This window comes from Mesocricetus auratus, unplaced genomic scaffold (genome assembly GCF_017639785.1).
Source record: "Mesocricetus auratus isolate SY011 unplaced genomic scaffold, BCM_Maur_2.0 Super-Scaffold_100053, whole genome shotgun sequence".
NCBI lineage: Eukaryota > Metazoa > Chordata > Mammalia > Rodentia > Cricetidae > Mesocricetus > Mesocricetus auratus.
The window spans coordinates 666608-685312 of record NW_024429230.1 but is presented as its reverse complement, the minus strand read 5'-3'; the positions used below and the strand labels follow the sequence as shown (position 1 = coordinate 685312).

The 18705-nt window shown below is 47.5% G+C and overlaps 4 protein-coding genes across 20 annotated transcripts in view; 3 read left to right on the top strand and 1 right to left on the bottom strand.

Annotated features, from left to right (window-relative positions):
* Cfap70 (cilia and flagella associated protein 70) overlaps positions 1-5824 on the top strand; it is a 55209-nt gene extending 49385 nt beyond the window's left edge. For 2 of the 4 annotated variants that reach the window (XM_040735938.1, XM_040735935.1), the window contains 6 exons: positions 121-210; positions 2558-2659; positions 2858-2905; positions 3131-4556; positions 4983-5243; positions 5592-5824. In XM_040735938.1, coding sequence (XP_040591872.1) covers positions 121-210; positions 2558-2659; positions 2858-2905; positions 3131-3211 — 321 coding nt within the window. In that variant the 3' untranslated portion in view covers positions 3212-4556; positions 4983-5243; positions 5592-5824. Of the gene's footprint in view, positions 1-120; positions 211-2557; positions 2718-2857; positions 2906-3130; positions 4557-4982; positions 5244-5591 lie in introns of all 4 variants that reach the window. The other 2 variants (XM_040735936.1, XM_040735937.1) reach the window with 2 other exon arrangements.
* Positions 4421-5824, top strand: Mrps16 (mitochondrial ribosomal protein S16). Of its 3 annotated transcripts, none has more exons than XM_005083563.4 (3): positions 4421-4556; positions 4983-5243; positions 5592-5824. In XM_005083563.4, the coding sequence occupies exons 1-3, from the start codon at positions 4544-4546 to the stop codon at positions 5639-5641; spliced, it is 324 nt and encodes a 107-aa protein (XP_005083620.2). In that variant the 5' UTR covers positions 4421-4543; the 3' UTR covers positions 5642-5824. The 3 variants fall into 3 exon arrangements, with proteins under 3 accessions (XP_005083620.2, XP_040591884.1, XP_040591883.1); XM_040735950.1 differs by having other exon boundaries at positions 4983-5246; positions 5596-5824; XM_040735949.1 differs by lacking the exon at positions 4421-4556 and adding an exon at positions 4747-4786.
* A 2779-nt stretch (positions 5825-8603) lies between these two features.
* Positions 8604-13190, top strand: Dnajc9 (DnaJ heat shock protein family (Hsp40) member C9). The gene is made up of 5 exons (XM_005083564.4): positions 8604-9194; positions 9334-9474; positions 9563-9817; positions 12307-12393; positions 12704-13190. Exons 1-5 carry the CDS (start codon positions 9015-9017, stop codon positions 12815-12817), a joined length of 777 nt encoding a protein of 258 aa, XP_005083621.1. The 5' UTR covers positions 8604-9014; the 3' UTR covers positions 12818-13190.
* Positions 13191-14650: 1460 nt separating this feature from the next.
* Positions 14651-18705, bottom strand: part of Fam149b1 (family with sequence similarity 149 member B1) — a 40933-nt gene continuing 36878 nt past the window's right edge. For 2 of the 12 annotated variants that reach the window (XM_013123159.3, XM_040735934.1), the window contains 2 exons: positions 16105-16183; positions 14995-15204 (listed from right to left, as the gene is read on the bottom strand). In XM_013123159.3, the coding sequence (XP_012978613.1) occupies positions 15134-15204; positions 16105-16183 (150 nt within the window). In that variant the 3' untranslated portion in view covers positions 14995-15133. Of the gene's footprint in view, positions 15205-16026; positions 16184-16622; positions 16825-18705 lie in introns of those variants that run through there. The other 10 variants (XM_013123156.3, XM_013123162.3, XM_013123161.3 and 7 more) reach the window with 8 other exon arrangements.

Here is an 18705-nt window from a genome sequence, read left to right as displayed (position 1 = left end):
CATGCAAATAGAATCCACGGCTCACTCAATTTCAGATTACTCTAGAGCAAAACTGTCAAAAAGCTCACAGTTGCCTTAGCAACATGGTGTTTGAAACTTATGATACTTTTCTTTTGACAGTATGAAAAGGCAAAGAGAACCTACATGCAAGTCTGTAAAAGATCACCTTCATGCCTGACCTGGCTAGGACTAGGAATTGCCTGTTACCGGGTAAGAGAACAGAGGCCAGTTACCAGGCCCTGATTTCTCGGTCCTCCAAGGATATTGTGGGAGGTTGTGATGATGGTGGAGGGCAGTCTGCTCTAATGAAAACAACCTGTTCTTCAAAGTTGTTCATAGGTCTGGGCAGTGGTGGTGTACACCTTTGATTCCAGCACTTGGGAGGCAGAGATGAGCGGATCTCTGTGAGTTCAAGGCCAGCCTGGCCTACATAGAGTTCCAGGACAGTTAGAACTACACAGAGAAACCCTATCTCAAAAAAACTATAAAACAGGAGCTGGAGAGATGGCTCAGAAGTTAAGAGCACTGGTTGCTCTTCCAAAGGTCCAGAGTTCAATTCTCAGCAACCACATGGTGGCTCACAACCATCTGTGATGAGATCTGGCGCCCTCTTCTGATGTGCAGGAATACATGCAGGCAAATGCTGTATACATAATGAATAAATAAATCTTTTTTTTAAACCTATAAAACAAAAGAACCAATGCATGTAAAACAAGACTAAACAAACAAAAAAGAAAAGCTAAAAACAAAAACAAAAACACACATACACAGAAATGAACTCCCAGGGCCACACAACCAGCTATGGTGTCACTGTTTTTCTTTTAGCTTTTTACCGTGGGCAGTTTCACATGTCTTTGTCGTAGAGAGAAGACAATGCCTTCCACTTTACCCTGCTTTGGCAGTCATTGACTTTAGGTCACCACAGTCCTCATCTTTGCCTCAGCCTTTTCCTGTGGAATCTTTTAAAGCAGCTGTCAGACATGGGACAACTCATTTGCAAATCTGTTAACACGGTCAGGCTGGATCTAATTTCTGTCTCTCCCAAGGCCAGGGATGGGGTTCTTCTGCACCCAGGGTAGTCTCAAACTTATTGAATAGCTAAAGATGACCTTTAACGCCATCTTTCTCTCATACCCACCCAGACACTTTCTGACTGTGAAGTTGTTGCTCGAGTCTACAGAGTAAACAAGAGCTGTAAACATGCCTTTAATCCCATCATTCAGGAGGTGGAGGCAGAGGCAGAGGTCAAGGTCAGCCTACTGTGGGCAGCAAGTTATGGGCCAGCCAGGGTTCCAGAGAGACCCAGTCTCAAAAAGAAATTGTTTTTGTGCATGATTACTCAGTCACCCTGGTACCTTTGTAGTTAGTCCCTCTATTCTCTTGACCTTCTGTGTCTAACAGACTCCTACTGACCCTTCATGGTCCATCGTAGTCGTGTGTCCTCTGAGGCACCCTTCAGTCCTCGGGTAGACCTGCACTATTTCCCTTTGCCCCACCTCTACATCGTAAGTGTGCTTTTGTTATAGAAATACTTATTTTGTAATGGAACTGTTTGTACTTGATGTTTCCTTGTTTTTATTTTTCACATATCAATGAGGTCTTTGAGGGTAGGGGCTGTATATGTACACATATATCTTTATTCTCAGCATCAAGAATACTGCTGAGCACAGAGCACATTCACAGAAATGGACATTGACTGAGTAGTCAATGTCTGAAAGACCTGAAGTATGAATTCAAACATGGGCATGGTTGGAAGGCTACTCTCTTGGGCTTAGAAACTCTCCCTCCTCCCCCTCCCCACCACTTCTGTTCCAAGACACGGTTTCTCTGTGTAGCCCTGACTGTTCTGGAACTCACTTTGTAGTCAAGGCTTGCCTTGAACTCACAAAGATCTGTTTGCCTCTGCCTTCTGAGTGAATCAACACCACCGAGATCACTATTCTTTCAAAACAGAAAAAAACAAAACTATCTAGGCCTAGTGGCTCATGCCTATAGTACCAATGCCTGGTTGGCTGTGGTTGGATAGGTTTTTTTTCAAGGCCAGTATGGACTATATAATGAGTTTCAAGCCAATTCTGGGAGTTTCACTACACAGGAAGACCAAATCTCTAAGTAAATACTTTTTTTTTTTTTTTTTTTGGTTTTTACGAGACAGGGTTTCTCTGTATTGTTTTGGAGGCTATCGGTCCAGCCCCGCCTCGAACTCACAGAGATCCACCTGCCTCTGCCTCCCGAGTGCTGGGATTAAAGGCGTGCGCCACCACCACCCGGCCCTAAGTAAATACTTTTAAAACAAAAATTTTAAAACAGGAGAGTTATGTTATCAGGGGGAAGAGAGCTATACATCTACCATATATCCACCCACAAATAATGTGTTAGTAGTAAAATATAAGCTGACTGTGCAGACACTGTGGAGTCTGAGGTTTTGTTTGGAAGAGCCCTGGTACGGTAGGTCATAGATAACTACTGTTGGATAATGATTTCACCTAAGCTGACTCAGTTGGCTTCAGTGAAAAGCACTTTGGCCTGTGTCTTCTCTCTCTCCCTCTCTGTCAAGCTGGAGGAGCTCACCGAGGCTGAGGATGCTCTCTCTGAAGCAAATGCACTGAATAACTACAACGCTGAAGTATGGGCCTATCTGACTCTGGTCTGCCTCAAAGTGAGTGTTTCATATTGTGCCTTCACAAAGCCCTTTCAGACCCAGCTAAGAAAGAAAGGTAAGGCGGCCGTCAAGACATAACTGAAGTTTGCTAAGCTCCGGATTTGGTCATTGTACTGATGACAAGAGAAATGTCAGTCTTGGGCAGTCTCTGCTTGGAACGCGTTCTGTGAAAGACTGCTCTGCTTTCTGTTTCAGGTTGGGCGACAGCTGGAAGCTGAGCAGGCCTACAAGTACACAATAAAGGTGTGAGCCCAGATTGTAGATTGTGAGAGCGCACGGTGCTGATGAATTTTCACCAAGGGAACACACACCCATGAAACACAGCGTCCTAAGTCTTTAAGGGGCTCCCATGGTGATGAGAATACAGGAAAAGCCCATCCCATCCCCACAGATTTGGAGCTCGTGAACTAGGGATCTTCACAGCTTCGAGGTGTGTTGGGTGACTTGTTCTTCGTCTTGTTTCTGCAGCTGAAACTGAAAAACGAGGCTCTGCTTGCGGAAATCCACAGCGTACAGGAGATGGTTGGCTTTGGAGATCCGTCTTTCTGACATTCCCACAGGTGGAGATGCAGCATGGGGCCTCCAAGCATCTCATCTTTCCTTCCCAAATTGTGCCCAGGTTTCATACCTGAACTCCCTTCCCCCCATTACTTGTTAGCTGTAAATCAGATCACAAAAAAAAAAAAAAAAAGAAAACCCTCACAATTAATCAGCGTGTTTCTGGAGTCTTATGTAGCACATTATATTTTAAATGCTCTTATATAATTATGTAACTAACAGACATTCATTTGTGAGTAGCTATATACATAATGGTGTAACTATTAGAATTTCTGATGGAAGCTTATCGTCAATTGCCAAGGTTCTTTTTTTGGGGGGGGTTCGAGACAGGGTTTCTCTGTATTGTTTTGGAGGCTGGCCTCGATCTCACAGAGATCCGCCTGCCTCTGCCTCCCGAGTGCTGGGAATAAAGGCATGCACCACCAACGCCCGGCTTAACTGCCAAGGTTCTTGACCAGCTTCGGTTACTGGGACTTGGGGATTAAGGTATCATCTTCAAAGGCGGGCTTAGAATACTGCCATGCTGTGTCACTAGGTAAGAGGGCAGAGTGGGGGTAAGCCTTTTGGGAGAGCTGAAAGAGAGGTCTTTGCTTAAGATAGACGTACTGATTTCTTTAAGTCAATCGGTATCTTCATAGATCTAAATCTCCTGATTTTACAAACCACTGTGACCAGAGATGCAAAATTCGCTAGTGAAGCCACAATTGTAGGTCTTGAGAGCACAAAGAAATCATACCCTAACTTCTTGGAACATGTAGTCAAGGCGGAAGTGAAAGCCCGTTCCCCTTATTTTTTAATGGAGCGATTTCTTCCGTGAGGGTGGGAGAATACGAGGGAAAGTGAGAGTCACATCAATACAGACGATAAAAACGCTATGTTTCATCCTGCTCCTCGCCCAGTCCTTTATGAAGTCTCGCTGAGGAATGGGCGGGCAGCTCCGTCCCTGCTGTGTCCCGACCCGCCCGGCCTCTGCGGCGCGACCCCGCCTGCCCACCGGGCCGACGGGTATCCCGGGCGCCCAGATCTGCGCCGGCCGCGCTACCCGGTGGGAGCCGCAGCCCGGCGCCTACGGACACACCTCTTCCGCGTCACTGAAGGAGGTCGGGGTCGCCCGGTTGCCTTCCGGCGGACTGAGCCAGAGAAAGCGGAAGGGGCGGGGCGAGCGCCCGGCGGCTCCCGCAGAGGGCTTTTCGGATGCAGAGCGGTGCCGGGGCGTGTGCGTGCGCGGCCGCTTGGGGCGCTCCTCCCGGCGTCGGGCCCCGGGGAGCTGGTGTGTGCCGGAGCGCGGCCGGAGCGCGGCCCGAGGGCGTTCGTCGCTGAGCCATGGTCCACCTGAGTGAGTGAACGGGCTTCGGGGCGGGGGTGGGGAGCGACCCCGGGGCTAGGAGCGGCCGCGCTGCCGTCTGGTCTCCGTGCGCTCTGCTTTTAGACGGGGTCTCACTGTGTAGCGCCGGCCCCGAACTCACGGACAGCAGGCTCGCCGTGCGCCCCCGCCTCCCTTGTCAGCGTTTAACCGTAAAACCGTAGACATCGTTTTGCAGATGAGGCAGCTAAGGGCACCACAAGGTCGGCCCGCCGAGTGGCAGGGCAGGTCCGCGGTCCGCGCGTTTGGGGCAGAGGAGGAGCGTCTGGGGGGCACTGGCTAAGGGGAACGCTCCACAGACACGTCGGTGCCGAAGCCGCAGGGAATGGACGGGAAGCGAGAACACCGCAGTGGCAGGAGTTGTGACTTTACATGGCCTATTTTGTGTCCTCCTAACAGCAACCGTTCTCTGCAAAGCATACCATGGGGGCCACCTAACCATCCGCCTTGCCTTGGGTGGCTGCACCAACCGGCCCTTTTACCGAATCGTGGCAGCTCACAACAAGTGCCCCAGGGATGGCCGCTTCGTGGAGCAGTTGGGCTCCTACGATCCCCTGCCCAACAGTAACGGAGAGAAACTGGTTGCCCTCAACCTGGACCGCATCCGGCATTGGATTGGCTGTGGGGCTCACCTCTCTAAGCCTATGGAAAAACTTCTGGGTAAACTATCTCTGAGCTTAGATAAAAAGAGATTTTATACTGGGGTCAGCTCTAGGATAATGGAAAAGGACAGTGATTTTCACTCCATCCAAGCTGGAGGCGCCCTCTGTGACTTCCTCTAGAAGACTTGGAGTGACTGGGGTTTTGTTGGGGGGGGGGGGGGGGAGAATGGAGCTAGTGTGCCTGGGATGCCCGTCTGCCGATTGCCTTTTCTTCTTTAAGCGACAACAGTTAGGAACGAGACGGTGAGTTTGGCCTGTTGTCTCTGCTGTGGCTCAGGTGTTGCATCTCAGTTCTGTGAAGCAGACTCCGTGTGCAGCATTACAATGAAAACCCTGTTGCTTTCAGGTCTTTGTGGGTTTTACCCCCCTGCATCCGATGATGATCACAAATGCTGAGAGGCTTCGGAGGAAGAGAGCTCGGGAAGTCCTCTTAGCGTCTCAGAAAACAGAACCGGAGCCGGCAGAAACAGACGCAAGCTGACTTCAGTGCACACAGTGTGACTGCAAGGTCAAGGGCCTTCATGACTCCTGCATAGAACTTTTTCTTGGGTGTGAGGATCAATAAATGGAGTTTTCCAAGTCCCAGTCTTCCAGCACAGCCTGAACAGGGGTCAGACGGATCTGTTGTCTGATGGTAGAGCTGGGTAGAGGTACCTGCTAGGCTTCCTGCCTTACCTTGTGAGTCAATGGGTACAGGGGGCTTGGCCTTTGGGTTAGGCTCTCCCTGGTCACACGGGCAAGTTTACAGTCTGCTGCCTTCTGGTAATTTCCTGCTTCAGAGCCCTCAACGAGACTATGTTGGGCCATTGAAATGTTTTCTTTAAGATAGGGTCTTGCTCTGCAACCCTCCCTTGCTTGTTATATGTGATATGTAGATCAGACTGGCCTTGACTGTCAGGTCTCCTGAGTTCTGGGATTACAGGTAGAGCTACCCTTGCCTGGCCCAAATGTTTCCTTCATCACTTGGGATCATGCCAAAGCTCAGGAAGAAGTTACCTTGTTTAGTGTTTGTGTTAGTGGAGATTTATATTGTTTTCTTGATATACAATCTCAGGCTTACAAAGATGGGTTGTAAAAGTTGCTTTGGGGCTTTAATGCCTTAGCTGCCCCCCAAGACAGGATTTTTCTGTGTAACAGCCCTTACTGTCCTGGAACTCACCCTGTAGATCAGGCTGGCCTCGAACTCACAGAGATCCACCTGCCTCTGCCTCTGAGTGCTGGGATTAAAAGCGTGTTCCACAGCCTTTTAAGAGAGTAGTTAGGTCGGGCGTTGGTGGTACACGCCTTTATTCCCAGCACTCGGGAGGGAGGCAGAGGCAGGCAGATAGATCTCTGTGAGTTCGAGGCCAGCCTGGTGTACAGAGCGAGTTCCAGGACAGTCTCCAAAACAATACAGAGAAACCCTGTCTCGAAAAATCAAAAACAAAAAAGAGAGTAGTTGGAAGGAAGTTAATACAAAGCCCCTTCACATAGTCAACTCTGTACTGAGAAGTTTCTTGTGTGTTACAAGTACCACACTGTGGTTCAGTTCTGTCTGTGTTCAGGGAGGAGAAGGGAAGCTGCCCCTCATCAGTAGGAAACTATTATAGCAGTTGAGATTCAGAGTCCATATGTCTACCTGCAAAGTCTTCCTGCACATCTTGTTGCTTGTATGAGGAGAAAAGTAGTGATACAAGAGAGGGCTTTTCCAGAGTTAGTGATAGAGGCCTAGGAGGTGGCTCAGGGTACAAGTGTTTTACCATGAAGTTCTGAGGTTCTGAGTTCAAATCCTTAGAAGCAGAAGAGTCTGCAGTAGCAGCATTCTGCAGGGGCATGGACGGGAGACAAGGAATCGTGGGAAATCAATGGAGGTCCAAAGCAAAGCCTGACACCTGAGATCCTTCTCTGGCCTCCACACGGGTTGTAGCCTGTACACGACCACCTTAACTCACACGACGGTGAGCTCACATTCACACTCATGCACACAAGAGAGTTGGTGGGTTGTGTTTGGGTGTCCTGAGTTTGGTGTGGCTGCATGACATGAAATCTAACATCTTCAGAACAACAGGATTGTGCAGGTGTAACCCTGAATTACACATTGAGGGACACTAGCCCACTTGAGCATGTGATTCTGGCAGGCCCTGCCCTTCTCCCCAGATCCCTCCACCTTGCTGGAAACTGTTAGGTTATATTCCTAAAGTTAGCCACGAGGTCTATTCCTTTATTTGGCCACTTCCTCCTGACGCTGACTACAAGGTCTGGCTATCAAAGTATTAAATAAAGTTCAGCAATCAAAAGCCCCTTTTGGTTCACCCAATTAACATGCCCAATTAAAATATATCACACAATCTAACTCCCCTTTTTCTCTTTTCAAAAATTACACCAGCAAGGTCATTTGCTGCTGTTTTCTTTTTTTTTTTTTTTTAAAGATTTATTTATTTATTACATACACAGTGTTCTGTCAGAAGAGGGCACCAGATTGAATTGTAGATGGCTGTGAGCCACCATGTGGTTGCTGGGAATTGAACTCAGGACCTCTGGAAGAGCAGTCAGTGCTCTTAACCTCTGAGCCACCTCTCCAGCCCTTTGCTGCTGTTTTCTACCTGAGTCAGAAAGCAGCCACTTTAACTTTCTTCCCTGCTTAACAAAGGATCTCCGTGAAAACATTGTTTGGGTTTGTGGTTAATCCGGGGACTGGGAGGGAGCTCCCGCTGTGTGTGTGTGTGTGTGTGTGTGTGTGTGTGTGTGTGTGTGTGTGTGTGTGTGTGTGTGTGTGTGTCTCCTTCACATGTTTGGTTTTCACATGCTGGATAATGTGGGTTTCACACTCTGGAGTAAGGCTAAGCTTCTGGAAGGTTCTATGGTCTGCTAATGCTCTGGCTTGTCTTATTTGGGTTCTGAAAACATTTACTAGCTAATGCACGTTCTGAGGCTGAGGCTCTCCAGTGTGGTTGCTGGTTTTCCTTCACTTGTCATGAGGGGACCTTGAGAGTAGATAGAGAGGGACTGACTTTAGTTGGCTTTGATTTTTAGATACAAGGAGGGGAAAAGCCGAGAAGCCACTGAAATGTTTAAAATGAGAAGCTGGGGCAATATTATGTCTACCAAAACTGACTGGAGCAGGCGAATGGGGTTAACTCAGTACAGTCAAATATATACGGTCCTGGGAGATAAAAGGTATTCTTAAAAGCTATGCTTTTGCATTTTGTTCGACGCAGGCTTTTTCCCGCAGGGATTCAGGGTTCATCCGCTATGTCTCTTGCTTTAGAGGGTCACTTTAAACACACGCATTAGTCCGTGGGTTGAGATGTCACATTTCTCAACGCTAACACACGATTCTATTACGTTTACTTGTTTTGTGTGATGTGTGTGGAGGTCAGAAGACCACTTGGGTCCTGGAGTTCGTCAGCTATGGCTGAGCATCCTCGCCGGCCCGAGTAGCCGCTTCCTCCTGAGAAACAGTCATATAACTCCCATGTGTCACCGAGCGAGCTTCTGTGCGAGAATCCCGGAGGCTGATTTCGGGGTAGGAGGGCGTGCAGGGTCGCGAGCCAAGAGGGCACGCTTCCTCCCGCCCCCGGAAACTCCGCCGTCAGCGGGGCCGTATTGGACTACGCAGGCGCGATCGGGTCCCCTTTGCGGCTGCCGTAAAGCGCGGCCGGCCCCGCCCCCAACGCGCCTCCTGGGACGCTGACGCCCAGGCGTGTTTTTGGGCGGGAAAAGGAGGCGGGCGAGCGGAGCGACTGTGGTCCCTGGTCGTCGGCCTGCGCCGGGCAGCCTCCTGCCCGTCATGGGGCTGCTGGAGCTGTGCGAGCAGGAGTTCGGCACCGCCGACCTCTACCAGGTGCTGGGCGTGCGGCGCGAGGCTTCCGAGGGTGAGGTCCGGCGCGGCTACCACAAGGTGTCTCTGCAAGTGCACCCCGACCGCGCCGACGAGGACCAGAAGGAGCACGCCACCCGCCGCTTCCAGGTACGCGCTCCTCCCGCCGGGCGGCGACCCCGCCCCGGGGCAGCGCGCTGGGCTGGCCCGCTGGGCGTTTCAGGCGTTTGTGCGGCAGCGGGCGGGCGGGTGGGCGGGGGTCAGGGTGCTTGGGTGCTCTTTCCTGCAGATCTTGGGGAGAGTCTATGCGGTTCTGAGTGACAAGGAGCAGAGAGCAGTGTACGATGAACAGGGAACAGTGGACGAGGACTCCGCCGGCCTCGACCGGGACCGGGACTGGGACGCGTACTGGAGGCTACTCTTTAAAAAGGTAGGGGGTTCTAGTGGCTTTGACCAATTCCCGTCGCCCAGCCCGCAAGGACAGTGCTCGGAGTTAAAGCGACCTTCTCTGTTACTAGATATCGCTGGAGGACATCCAGGCTTTTGAAGAGACCTACAAAGGCTCTGAAGAAGAGCTCGCCGATGTTAAGCAGGCCTATCTGGACTTCAAGGGCGACATGGACCAGATTATGGAGTCTGTGCTCTGTGTGCAGTACACAGACGAACCCCGGATAAGAAACATCATTCAGCAAGCTATTGATGCCAAAGAGGTCCCAGCCTACAATGCCTTCGTCAAAGAGTCCAAACAGAAGATGAATGCCAGGAAGAGGAGGGTAAGTTTGACTGCTGTTTCCAAAAGGGACCTGGGGAGAATTGACAAGGATGGAATAAGGACTGCTGAAATACGGGCTGCTCCTCCTTCTAGATGAGAAGAAAACCCTGGCGAGTTACTACTTATTTATTTATTTATTTATTTATTTATTTATGGGTATGATGTGCTGATAATGATTTTACTTTATGGATTGTTTGAAATCACCCTAGAGTGACTCTGAAGCACCTTTCATGGGGCAGCCCTAGGAGCTTTGCTGAGGCTGTGCTAGGGAAATGTATGGAGCCTGGTTACACGGCTGTGGTCCCTGTGTGGTTGGTGAACAGGAGATGGTATGGTTGTTAGGACTGGACTGCTGGAGTGTGGCGCTCCTGGTGACTGAGCACCGAGGAGGCTAACGTAAGAGATGTGGCTTCTGGGGTCAGGCTGGTGGTGTGTGGGATCAGAGCTGGATTTGTTGTCTAGTATGCGGTAGGTCCTGAGTTAAGTTTCCAAAACTGCTCAGAAGAGCGGGAGAAAACAGGGATTGATTTTTTAAAAATTCTGTACATGCATTTAATTATTGAAACTTTAAACTACGGGGCTGGAGAGGTGGCTCAGTGGGTGTGTACTGCTCTTACAGAGACCCAAGTTCAATTTCCAGCACCAGGATGGGGTGGCTCATAACTGTCTAACCTCAGCACCCAGGAATCTGACACCTCTGGTCTCTGTATTCACTGAGTAACTCTCCAGACCCCACCTGTTCCTGCTGCTGCTGCTTTTTTTTTTTTAAAGCACACTTGAGGTGAGTCTTTCTGCTCCCTTTTTGAGGGACACCCGATTGCTGAGAATTGAGGATTGGGTCTTGTGACTCTTCATACCTCTGTTAAGCCAGGGTTGGTAGGGATGGTAGCATAGGAATTCAAGGTAGCAAACGTCTGTGTTGATGTTGCCTTGGACTGCTATTAAAGCAACAGTTGCTTCATCTTGGCTTTCACAGTGAGAGCTCCCCGGAGCCAGCAATTTAAGGTTTTAGATATCTGGTGGGCAGGTGAGTTGTCTCTTTTGTGGCTCAAGACAAAGAGCCAGAGCTTTTGGATACATGAAATTGCAGAGAGATCTGACCTTGTGGGTGGGTAAGTTTAGGGCCTGTTTTGCCAAGATAAGAGAGTTTCATTGCATGCCTACATCTGCTTAGTTATGCCCGCTGCTTGTTAATCTTTTCTCAGGTGAAACTGAGAACAGCTGTGTTCAAACATACAATTTTAGTTTGAGAAACTTGGGAGTTTGAGGAGAATGACAGTTTGAAAGCGGTCTAACCAGTGTCAGGGACTGAAGGGGCTGAGTTTTGAGAATAAAGCAAAATTTGTTTTTGTTTTGGAATAACAAGATCCTAATTTATTATTATTCCCAATATTAATGGAATTCTTTGCTAAAATTAGAAAATTTTACAAGGACTTAGGGTCTCGTATTATCACAGTTGCTGCCTTTAGGTGTTCTTACGGTATTTTGGCAAATTTTGTTAAATGAAGACAGGTAAAGAAAGGCTAAAACTCTGTGAGTTCGAGATCAGCCTGGACTACCAAGCAAGTTCCAGGACAGCCTCCAAAGCCACAGAGAAACCCTGTCTCAAAAAACAAAAACAAAAAAAAGAAAAGAAAAGAAAGGCTAAAACTAAAACTGAGTTTGCTAATTTTTTTCTAACTACTCAGAAAACTGTGTGTGTGGTGTGTTTGTGTCTGTGTGTGGTGTGTGTGTAGTGTCTGTGTGTGTGTGTGTGGTCTGTGTGTGGTGTGTGTGTGTCTGTGTGGTGTCTGTGGTGTGTCTGTCTGTGTGTCTGTGTGTGGTGTGTGTGTCTGTGTGGTGTCTGTGGTGTGTCTGTCTGTGTGTCTGTGTGATGTGTGTCTGGTGTGTGTCTGTGTGTATGGTGGTATGGTGTGGTGTTTCTGGTGTGTGTCTGGTGTGTGTGGTATGTGTGGGGTGTGTGGTGTCTGCGTGTGTCTGTGTGTGTGTGTGTGTGTGTGTGTGTGTGTGTGTATGAGAGTGCAAGAGTGTGGGGCCCAGAGCGGCAGAGGCTGTGATCCCCAGGAGCTGGGGTGACAGCACCCTCGTGTGTTGGGCTTGTCTTTGAAAAGCAAGAGGTGCTGCCAACCACTGAGCCAGCTCCAGAGAAAGCCTTCAAACCACTGCGGGTCACAGGGCTGCCACCAGTGCTGTGTATAAAATGGGGTTTCAGGTGAAGGTCCTAAAGCTCTGACGTCAGCCTGGCGTCCCTCCCCATGCACCTACTAGGTGGCTCCTTTGTGTCACCACCTGGTTTGTGCTCTCTAGGACGTACAGCTGGGGATAAAACAGAAGGGTATATTGGAATCAAGCAGTATGTCATCTTCTGATGAAAACCACGTGTAATTTTATCCAGTTCCAGAATGTGTCTTAACATGTTCTGTAAGGGGGGAAGATATATTTCTGTTATTTCTTGGTTGCCGTGAAGTCTGATGAAAACTTTCTCTTCAGGCTCAGGAAGAGGCTAAAGAGGCCGAGTTGAGCAGAAGGGAGCTGGGCCTGCAGGAAGGCGTGGGTAGCCTGAAGGCGCTCATCCAGGTAAACAGGCAGACTTCCCTCTGGCTCCCTCACAGCCCGCTCACCATCCCTTAGTGTGTGTGTGCTCTTTGGAATGGATGCTGGTGTTTTGTGTTTTCTTTTAAGGCACAATTACACACAGCTTATACCACATACAGTTAAGTAATTTTTCCTTCTCCACTTCTGGAACATTGTTACCACTCCAGAGGAAGCCGTACCGTTATTAGGCACGGGTGTGCTTCCTTGACCACAACCCCTCCTAACCATGAAATGCTTTTGTCTCAGTGGACAGTGCTGCATTTTGAAAGCTGTGTTTTAACTTCTCAAACAGAGCAGACAAAAGGATCGGCAAAAGGAAATGGACAATTTTCTGGCTCAGATGGAAGCAAAATACTGCAAACCTTCCAAAGGGAAAAGAGCGGCTCCCAAGAAGGAAAAGAAATAGAGAAGTTTGTTCTGTTAAAATACGTGGTCACTTAAGCCAGACAAGATTCATCAACTTGATCTTAGTGTTTGCTAGAATTCACCTGACTTTGTGCAAGGGCTTCACACGGTGGTTGGGAGGGTGAACTGACTAGGTTTGCTTCCATGGGTTTCTGCCCAGGGAGTGATGCACGCACCTGAGAGACACTCTGCCTACAGAAAACACCCTCGGAACCCTTGCTCAGCATCTGTCTTAACAATCCTCGTAGAGTCTCTTTTCCTGTTCCGCTGTTATGTTTTGTCTTCTGTCCTTGTGGTAGAAGTGGGTGTTCATATTACTGCAGACTTTTTTTTTTTAGGTTGTATATGGCTAAATAAAGAAAAACTTAAAAGGTCTGGTGGATGATTTAAATGATCCATTGATCTAGAAAAGTACAGTGTTGATGTAAGTAATCAAGTCAGCATTATGACAGACAGGCTGACTTCTGCAGCAGAGATGGACGTCACAGTGCTCTTTGTAGGGTTCAGGATCAGGCATTTCATGGGCTTGTCTGTACTTTTCATCTGTAAGAGTGAGGTCCAGACCCATTAGTCTATATGTGTTAAGTATAGTGGGTGTTTGTGTTACAGTCTGGGCTTTTTGTTTCTCTGTGTAGCCTTGACTGTCCCAGAGCTCAGAGATCATTGCCCACCTCTGCTGGGACTAAGGTGTGCTTGCCACCACTGCCTGGCTTGCTTTTGTCTGCTTTGTCTCACTGGGTAGCTCTGGCTAGCCTGGGATTTGCGATCACAAGTAGGTTAGAACTATTTAATTGAATTCTGTGTGGGATTTTGAGGCATCTTATCTAATTGGTGGCATAACTTGGGATAACTTTAGTCACCTTTAGAAGACAACCATTTGAACTAGCTACTCTGAAAATTAGTGGGGTCAGAGTGGTGTGATAGCTAAGGCCATTGCCAATGCCATTTTACTACCACACACTCAAGCCATAGTTAAAACCATTGCTGCATTCCTAGTGCCCTTCAGAAGCTTACGGTGTCACTAGAGAACACGGAGTTCTCTAGTCCCAGTGCCCTTGGAACAGAGAACCGGCTCAGTGGGAAAGGACTCGTGCCCCAAGCGTAAGACTGAGTTTGGATCCCCACCACTGACAAAAGGCCCTGCTTGTGGTGCATGAATGAGGACAGACCCTGTCTTAAAAAGTGATTCAGCAGGCTGGAGGGATAGCTCAGCCGTTAAAGGCTAGGCTCACAACCAAAAAGTGATTCGGCGAAGCAGAAGAGACACCCAGCAACGTCTGGGCTCTACGTGCACACACACACACAATTACACAGACACGAACACACAAGACCCTGATGTGAAGTAGGCATATAGGCTGTCCTAGGAAAAAGAAACTGGTTTCTTTACACCACTGCTGATACCTTTAGTTAGCTCTTTCATCCTGTTTTTTATTTTTATAGGCTTATTTTAAATTATGAGTGTGTCTATGGGTAGTGTGCAGGGCAGCCAGAGACATTGTACCCCCAGAGCTGAAGTTCCAGGTACTTCTGTATTGCCATGTGGGTGCTGGGAACTGAACATGAGTATTTGCTCTTACCCGCTGAGCCATCTCTCCAGCCCTCGTTCTGCTTTTTAAAAAGGAAGCTTGGCTGGCAAGATGGGTGGCCCAGCAAATAAAGGCACCTTCCCCGAGACAACCCAACTCAGATGGGACCTGACTCTTGAAAGTTGTCCTCCAGCCACAGTTGAAAGTTGTCCTCCAGCCACAGTTGAAAGTTGTCCTCCAGCCACAGACCATGCCCACACACGCACACATGCACACAAAAGTAAATGAAACTAAATGTAATAAAGAACTTAAAGCTTAGGAATGACATTTATTTGATGAGTATCTCAGATTTTTTGGCAGCACTTTCTTCTAAAAATATGTTAAAACAGTGCAGTTCTCCAGAAATTAATACAAGCGGAAATATTCTGAAGCCAGTGATCTGAATCGTGTGTGCGTGTGTAATCTTACTGAACTGTACAAGAATCGTGATTGCTTAGAGACAACAAGAGCAGTGATCTGGGGTGTTTTTCATTGTCACGTCTTTTGGGTACAATCTTTACTGCCCAGTGGAAGAGCTGGAAGAAGACAGTAACTGGACATAGGACAGTTGCCCACGCAGTCTTTGGCAGATACTCTAGTGTTTCTCGGCCAGTTGTACCGAGATAACTCTTGAAGATGGACCAAGCTGCTGTTTGTAGCTTTGCATCGTTTGGTGCCTGAGTGCTGGTGCATGAAACCCTCTGTGTATTTGCAGTCTGCTGAGGCCTTGCAGGTCCTCGCCTGCCCTGTGGTCACTGCCTGCTGCTTCTAGAGATGGGTCCACCTCTGCTTTGAGGGTTTGTAGACTCATGTGACTGAGGACCTGTCAGACACAGAAGTGCACACAATAACATTAGTAAACAGTTCCTATTTGGCAATAAACATCAAAGTTCATGCCTTATGGACTTTTCTGTAAATTACCAGTGGACTTTAAATTTGGAAACAAACTGTCTCTAAATACTGAGAGGTATATATTCACCAAGGCACTAAAATCCATGTTTAAATAGTTTACCCTGCTGAAAAAAACAACTAAAATTTAAGAAGTAAAAGCAAGCTGGGTGTGGTGGCATATACCTTTCAGCACTTGGGAAGCAGAGGCAGGAGGATCTCTGTGAGTTCAAGGCCAGCCTGGTCTGCATAGTGAGCTCCAGGACTGTCAGGATTGAACTACAGAGTTTCGTGTCTCAAAACCAAAACTGTGGCCTAGTTTTGCTTGCGAGCCTACTCATTAAAAACTAAAATGCATATTTCAATAACCTAAGTTTTAAAACTAATATCTGACTCAAGGTGTAGCTTGTGTAGTAACAAGATTGGAGGCTTTAAAAAAAGATTTTTTTTCATGTAAATGTGTGTACCTCTGAGTGCGTGCACATGTGCAGGTCCTGTGGGGGCACGAATTGGGAGGCTGACCTCCGGGATCTGCACTTACAGGTGGTTGTGAGTTGCCTGACATGGGCTCGGGGAACCTTGGGTTCTCTGGAAGAATAGCAAATATTCTTAAACTTCCAGTCCCCCAAATTTTTGTTTAAAAAAAAAGTAACTTATTTTAAAGATTAATTTACTTGGTAATTTTAATCTGGAACTTTCTGGCTTTGAGCAGCTGGCCTTCTAGACCCATCTTGTAAATGATGCTAATGTGACTTACACAGGGACGGCTAACTGTAGACAAGTCTGCAGGGAAGGACGATGTGTAGGAAGAAAGGAAAAGATACTGCAGCCCCACCTGTACCTGCAGACCCCCTGCCAGGGCGGGCCTGGTGAGGAAACTCGGACGCACAGGAGTTTCGGTACTGTGTGTCTGGCTAAAAGGAGAGAAAAGATGTCTTAGATGCAGCATCTCCCAAAGACCCTTGTCTGAGGCTTACAGAGTGCGCTAGCTACGCTTCTACTACTTTGATAAGCACGGTGACCGGGGCAACTTAACAGGGAAGGGCTCACTGAGCCCTTTAAGGCAGGGAAGCAGAGAGCATGCTGGCAGACTTAACTAGCAATGGTGGAAGTCTTCAAACTCCACACAGTCAATAGCATTCTCCTTAACCAGGCCACATCACCAAGACTGTCCAAACTATCACTGCGAGAGACCAAGTATTCAAATGTCCTACATATGGGGAAGATCTCACGCAAATCACACAGGAAAACCTTGACATTAACAATGAAAAACTGTCATTGCCATTATGCTAAATTCCAAGAAAAAAGTTCCAAGCCAGATGCCCCACAAAGCAATTTGCTAACTTGTAAGAATTGCATGTTCTGTAACTTTATTAGTATGTCTTTAAGAAAATCTTAGCATTTACAAATAATCCATATGGTGTAATGTTGCAACTGGATACAAAGGGATGTTTTATTTTGCCTCAATTGTGTTGGGATTGTAGGTCTGCATCCCCATAGCTGGTCGAGAGAATGCCATCTGATATTTCAGCACGCCATTTAAATAGAATCAGCACTGTTGGTGAGAGGGAAATACACCTATGATTCCATCATGCAGTGATAGTTAATCTTCTGTTTAATTCTTAGCTTCATGAAGTTCATTTCAAAGTTACCTTGGTTGGCTGTAGTGGTGCATATTTTTAATCCCAGCAATTAGGAGGCAAAAGTGGAGGCAGGCAGATCTCTGTAAGTTCAAGGCCAGCCAGGGCTACACAGTCATACCTGCCTCAAAAACAAAACACCGGGCCAGGTGATACACACCTTTAACCCCAGCACTCAGGAGGCAGAGGCAGGTAGATCTCTGTGAGCTGGAGACCAGCCTGGTCTATAGTATGAGTTCCAGGACAGTCAGGGCCATTACCCAAAACACCAAAGTTACCTCAAGGGACTTAAAATGTAAAAATTAAAATGAGACATCCTGCTTGTATTTCTTGAGTGATGAAGTCTCTGTGACACCTGGATTAGGCAACAGGACTTTTTTTCCTGGTGAAGGTATCACACTGTGGAGACAGGGTTTAGCAGATTGCTTTGTGGGCCACATGGAATCTACCGTAATGACTTAACACGGCTGTTGAAAAGGTTAACGTAGCCACAGACTTGGTGGCTCTGCTTCTACAAAGCTGCGTTTACCAAGCAGGCAGACGTCCTGCATTGCTCCTGAGGTTCACTGACTGCTGGCACCAAGGAACAGAGTTCTGTCAATAGCACCAGGCCTAAGGTTCATTCTTAATTATATTTGGTTGCTACTTAATGGTTTTATGATTGAAAATGGAGGAAATAATGCTAAGGCAAGCAATTTTTCCTGTTATAAAATACTTTTTTAAAAGGATTTTGAAGTGCTCATATGTTTAGTTTTACTCCTAAGACAACTAAAACTACACTTGGAAAGGAAAGAACAAGATTACTGAACATAAACATTGCTTAACAAATGCTCTGAACTGGGTGTTGGTGAAGCACGCCTTTAATCCCAGCTCCTGGGAGGCAGAGACAGGTGGATCTCTATGAGTTTGAGACCAGCTTGGTCTACAGAGCAAGTTCCAGGACAGCCTCCAAAACTACACAGAGAAACCCTGTCTCAAAAGCAAAACAAAACAAAACAACCCCAAATGTTCTAAATCTAACTATGAGACCAATTCAGAAGGTGTTTTGGGTTTTCTGGAGTTCCCAGTGAGTCCTAAGAATCAAAAACCATGTTTCCTTTTGGCCTTTGAACTGGACTTGTGAATGTGACTATTTTTGGAAAACCATTTCTTTGTGTAAGTAATCAAGTTAAGGAGTCATATTAGAGGGCTGGAGAGATGGCTCAGTGGTTAAGAGCACTGACTAGTCTTCCAGAGGACCCTGGTTCAATTCCCAGCACCTGCATGGCAGCTTACAACTGTCTGTAACTCCAGTTCCAGGGGACCCGACAAAGAAACACCAAATGCACATTTTAAAATGTCCTATTGGATTAGAATAGACCACCAATTCAATGGCTGTTATCTTTTAATTTTTATTTGCAATAGGTATTCTGACTTCATGTATGCATGCTTACCATGAAATTACACACACTTGTGAGCTACCATGTGGATGCTGGGAATCGAACCTAGGACCTCTGGAAGACCAGTCAGTGCTCTTAACCACTGAGCCATCTCTCCAGCCCCAGCTGGTTTTTTAATTTAGTTTTTGTTTATGTCTGTGTGGTGTGAGTGTGTACCCACATGCCAGATTTTAACCCCTGTGTGGTTCTCAGGAGCTTTCCACCGTGTTTTTGGTAGCAGTGTCTCCCTGCAGCTGATCTCTTAGGCTAGGCTGCATGCCCATGGAGCCCAAGCATTGCTGGCCGTCACAGGAGCTACACAGAGGCGAGAGGCTCTGCTCTAGAGCTTGCAGCTTCTGTGACTGAAAGTATTGTTTC

Excerpts from the sequence above, each read along its gene's own strand:
- Mrps16 (XM_040735950.1), top strand. Across the intron at positions 5,247-5,595 it reads TATGGAAAAACTTCTGGGTA|TTGTGGGTTTTACCCCCCTG; the intron begins AACTATCTCTGA and ends GCTTTCAGGTCT.
- Dnajc9 (XM_005083564.4), top strand. The coding sequence starts at position 9,015 with ATGGGGCTGCTGGAGCTGTGCGAGCAGGAGTTCGGCACCGCCGACCTC. Across the intron at positions 9,195-9,333 it reads ACGCCACCCGCCGCTTCCAG|ATCTTGGGGAGAGTCTATGC; the intron begins GTACGCGCTCCT and ends TCTTTCCTGCAG. Across the intron at positions 9,818-12,306 it reads TGAATGCCAGGAAGAGGAGG|GCTCAGGAAGAGGCTAAAGA; the intron begins GTAAGTTTGACT and ends CTTTCTCTTCAG.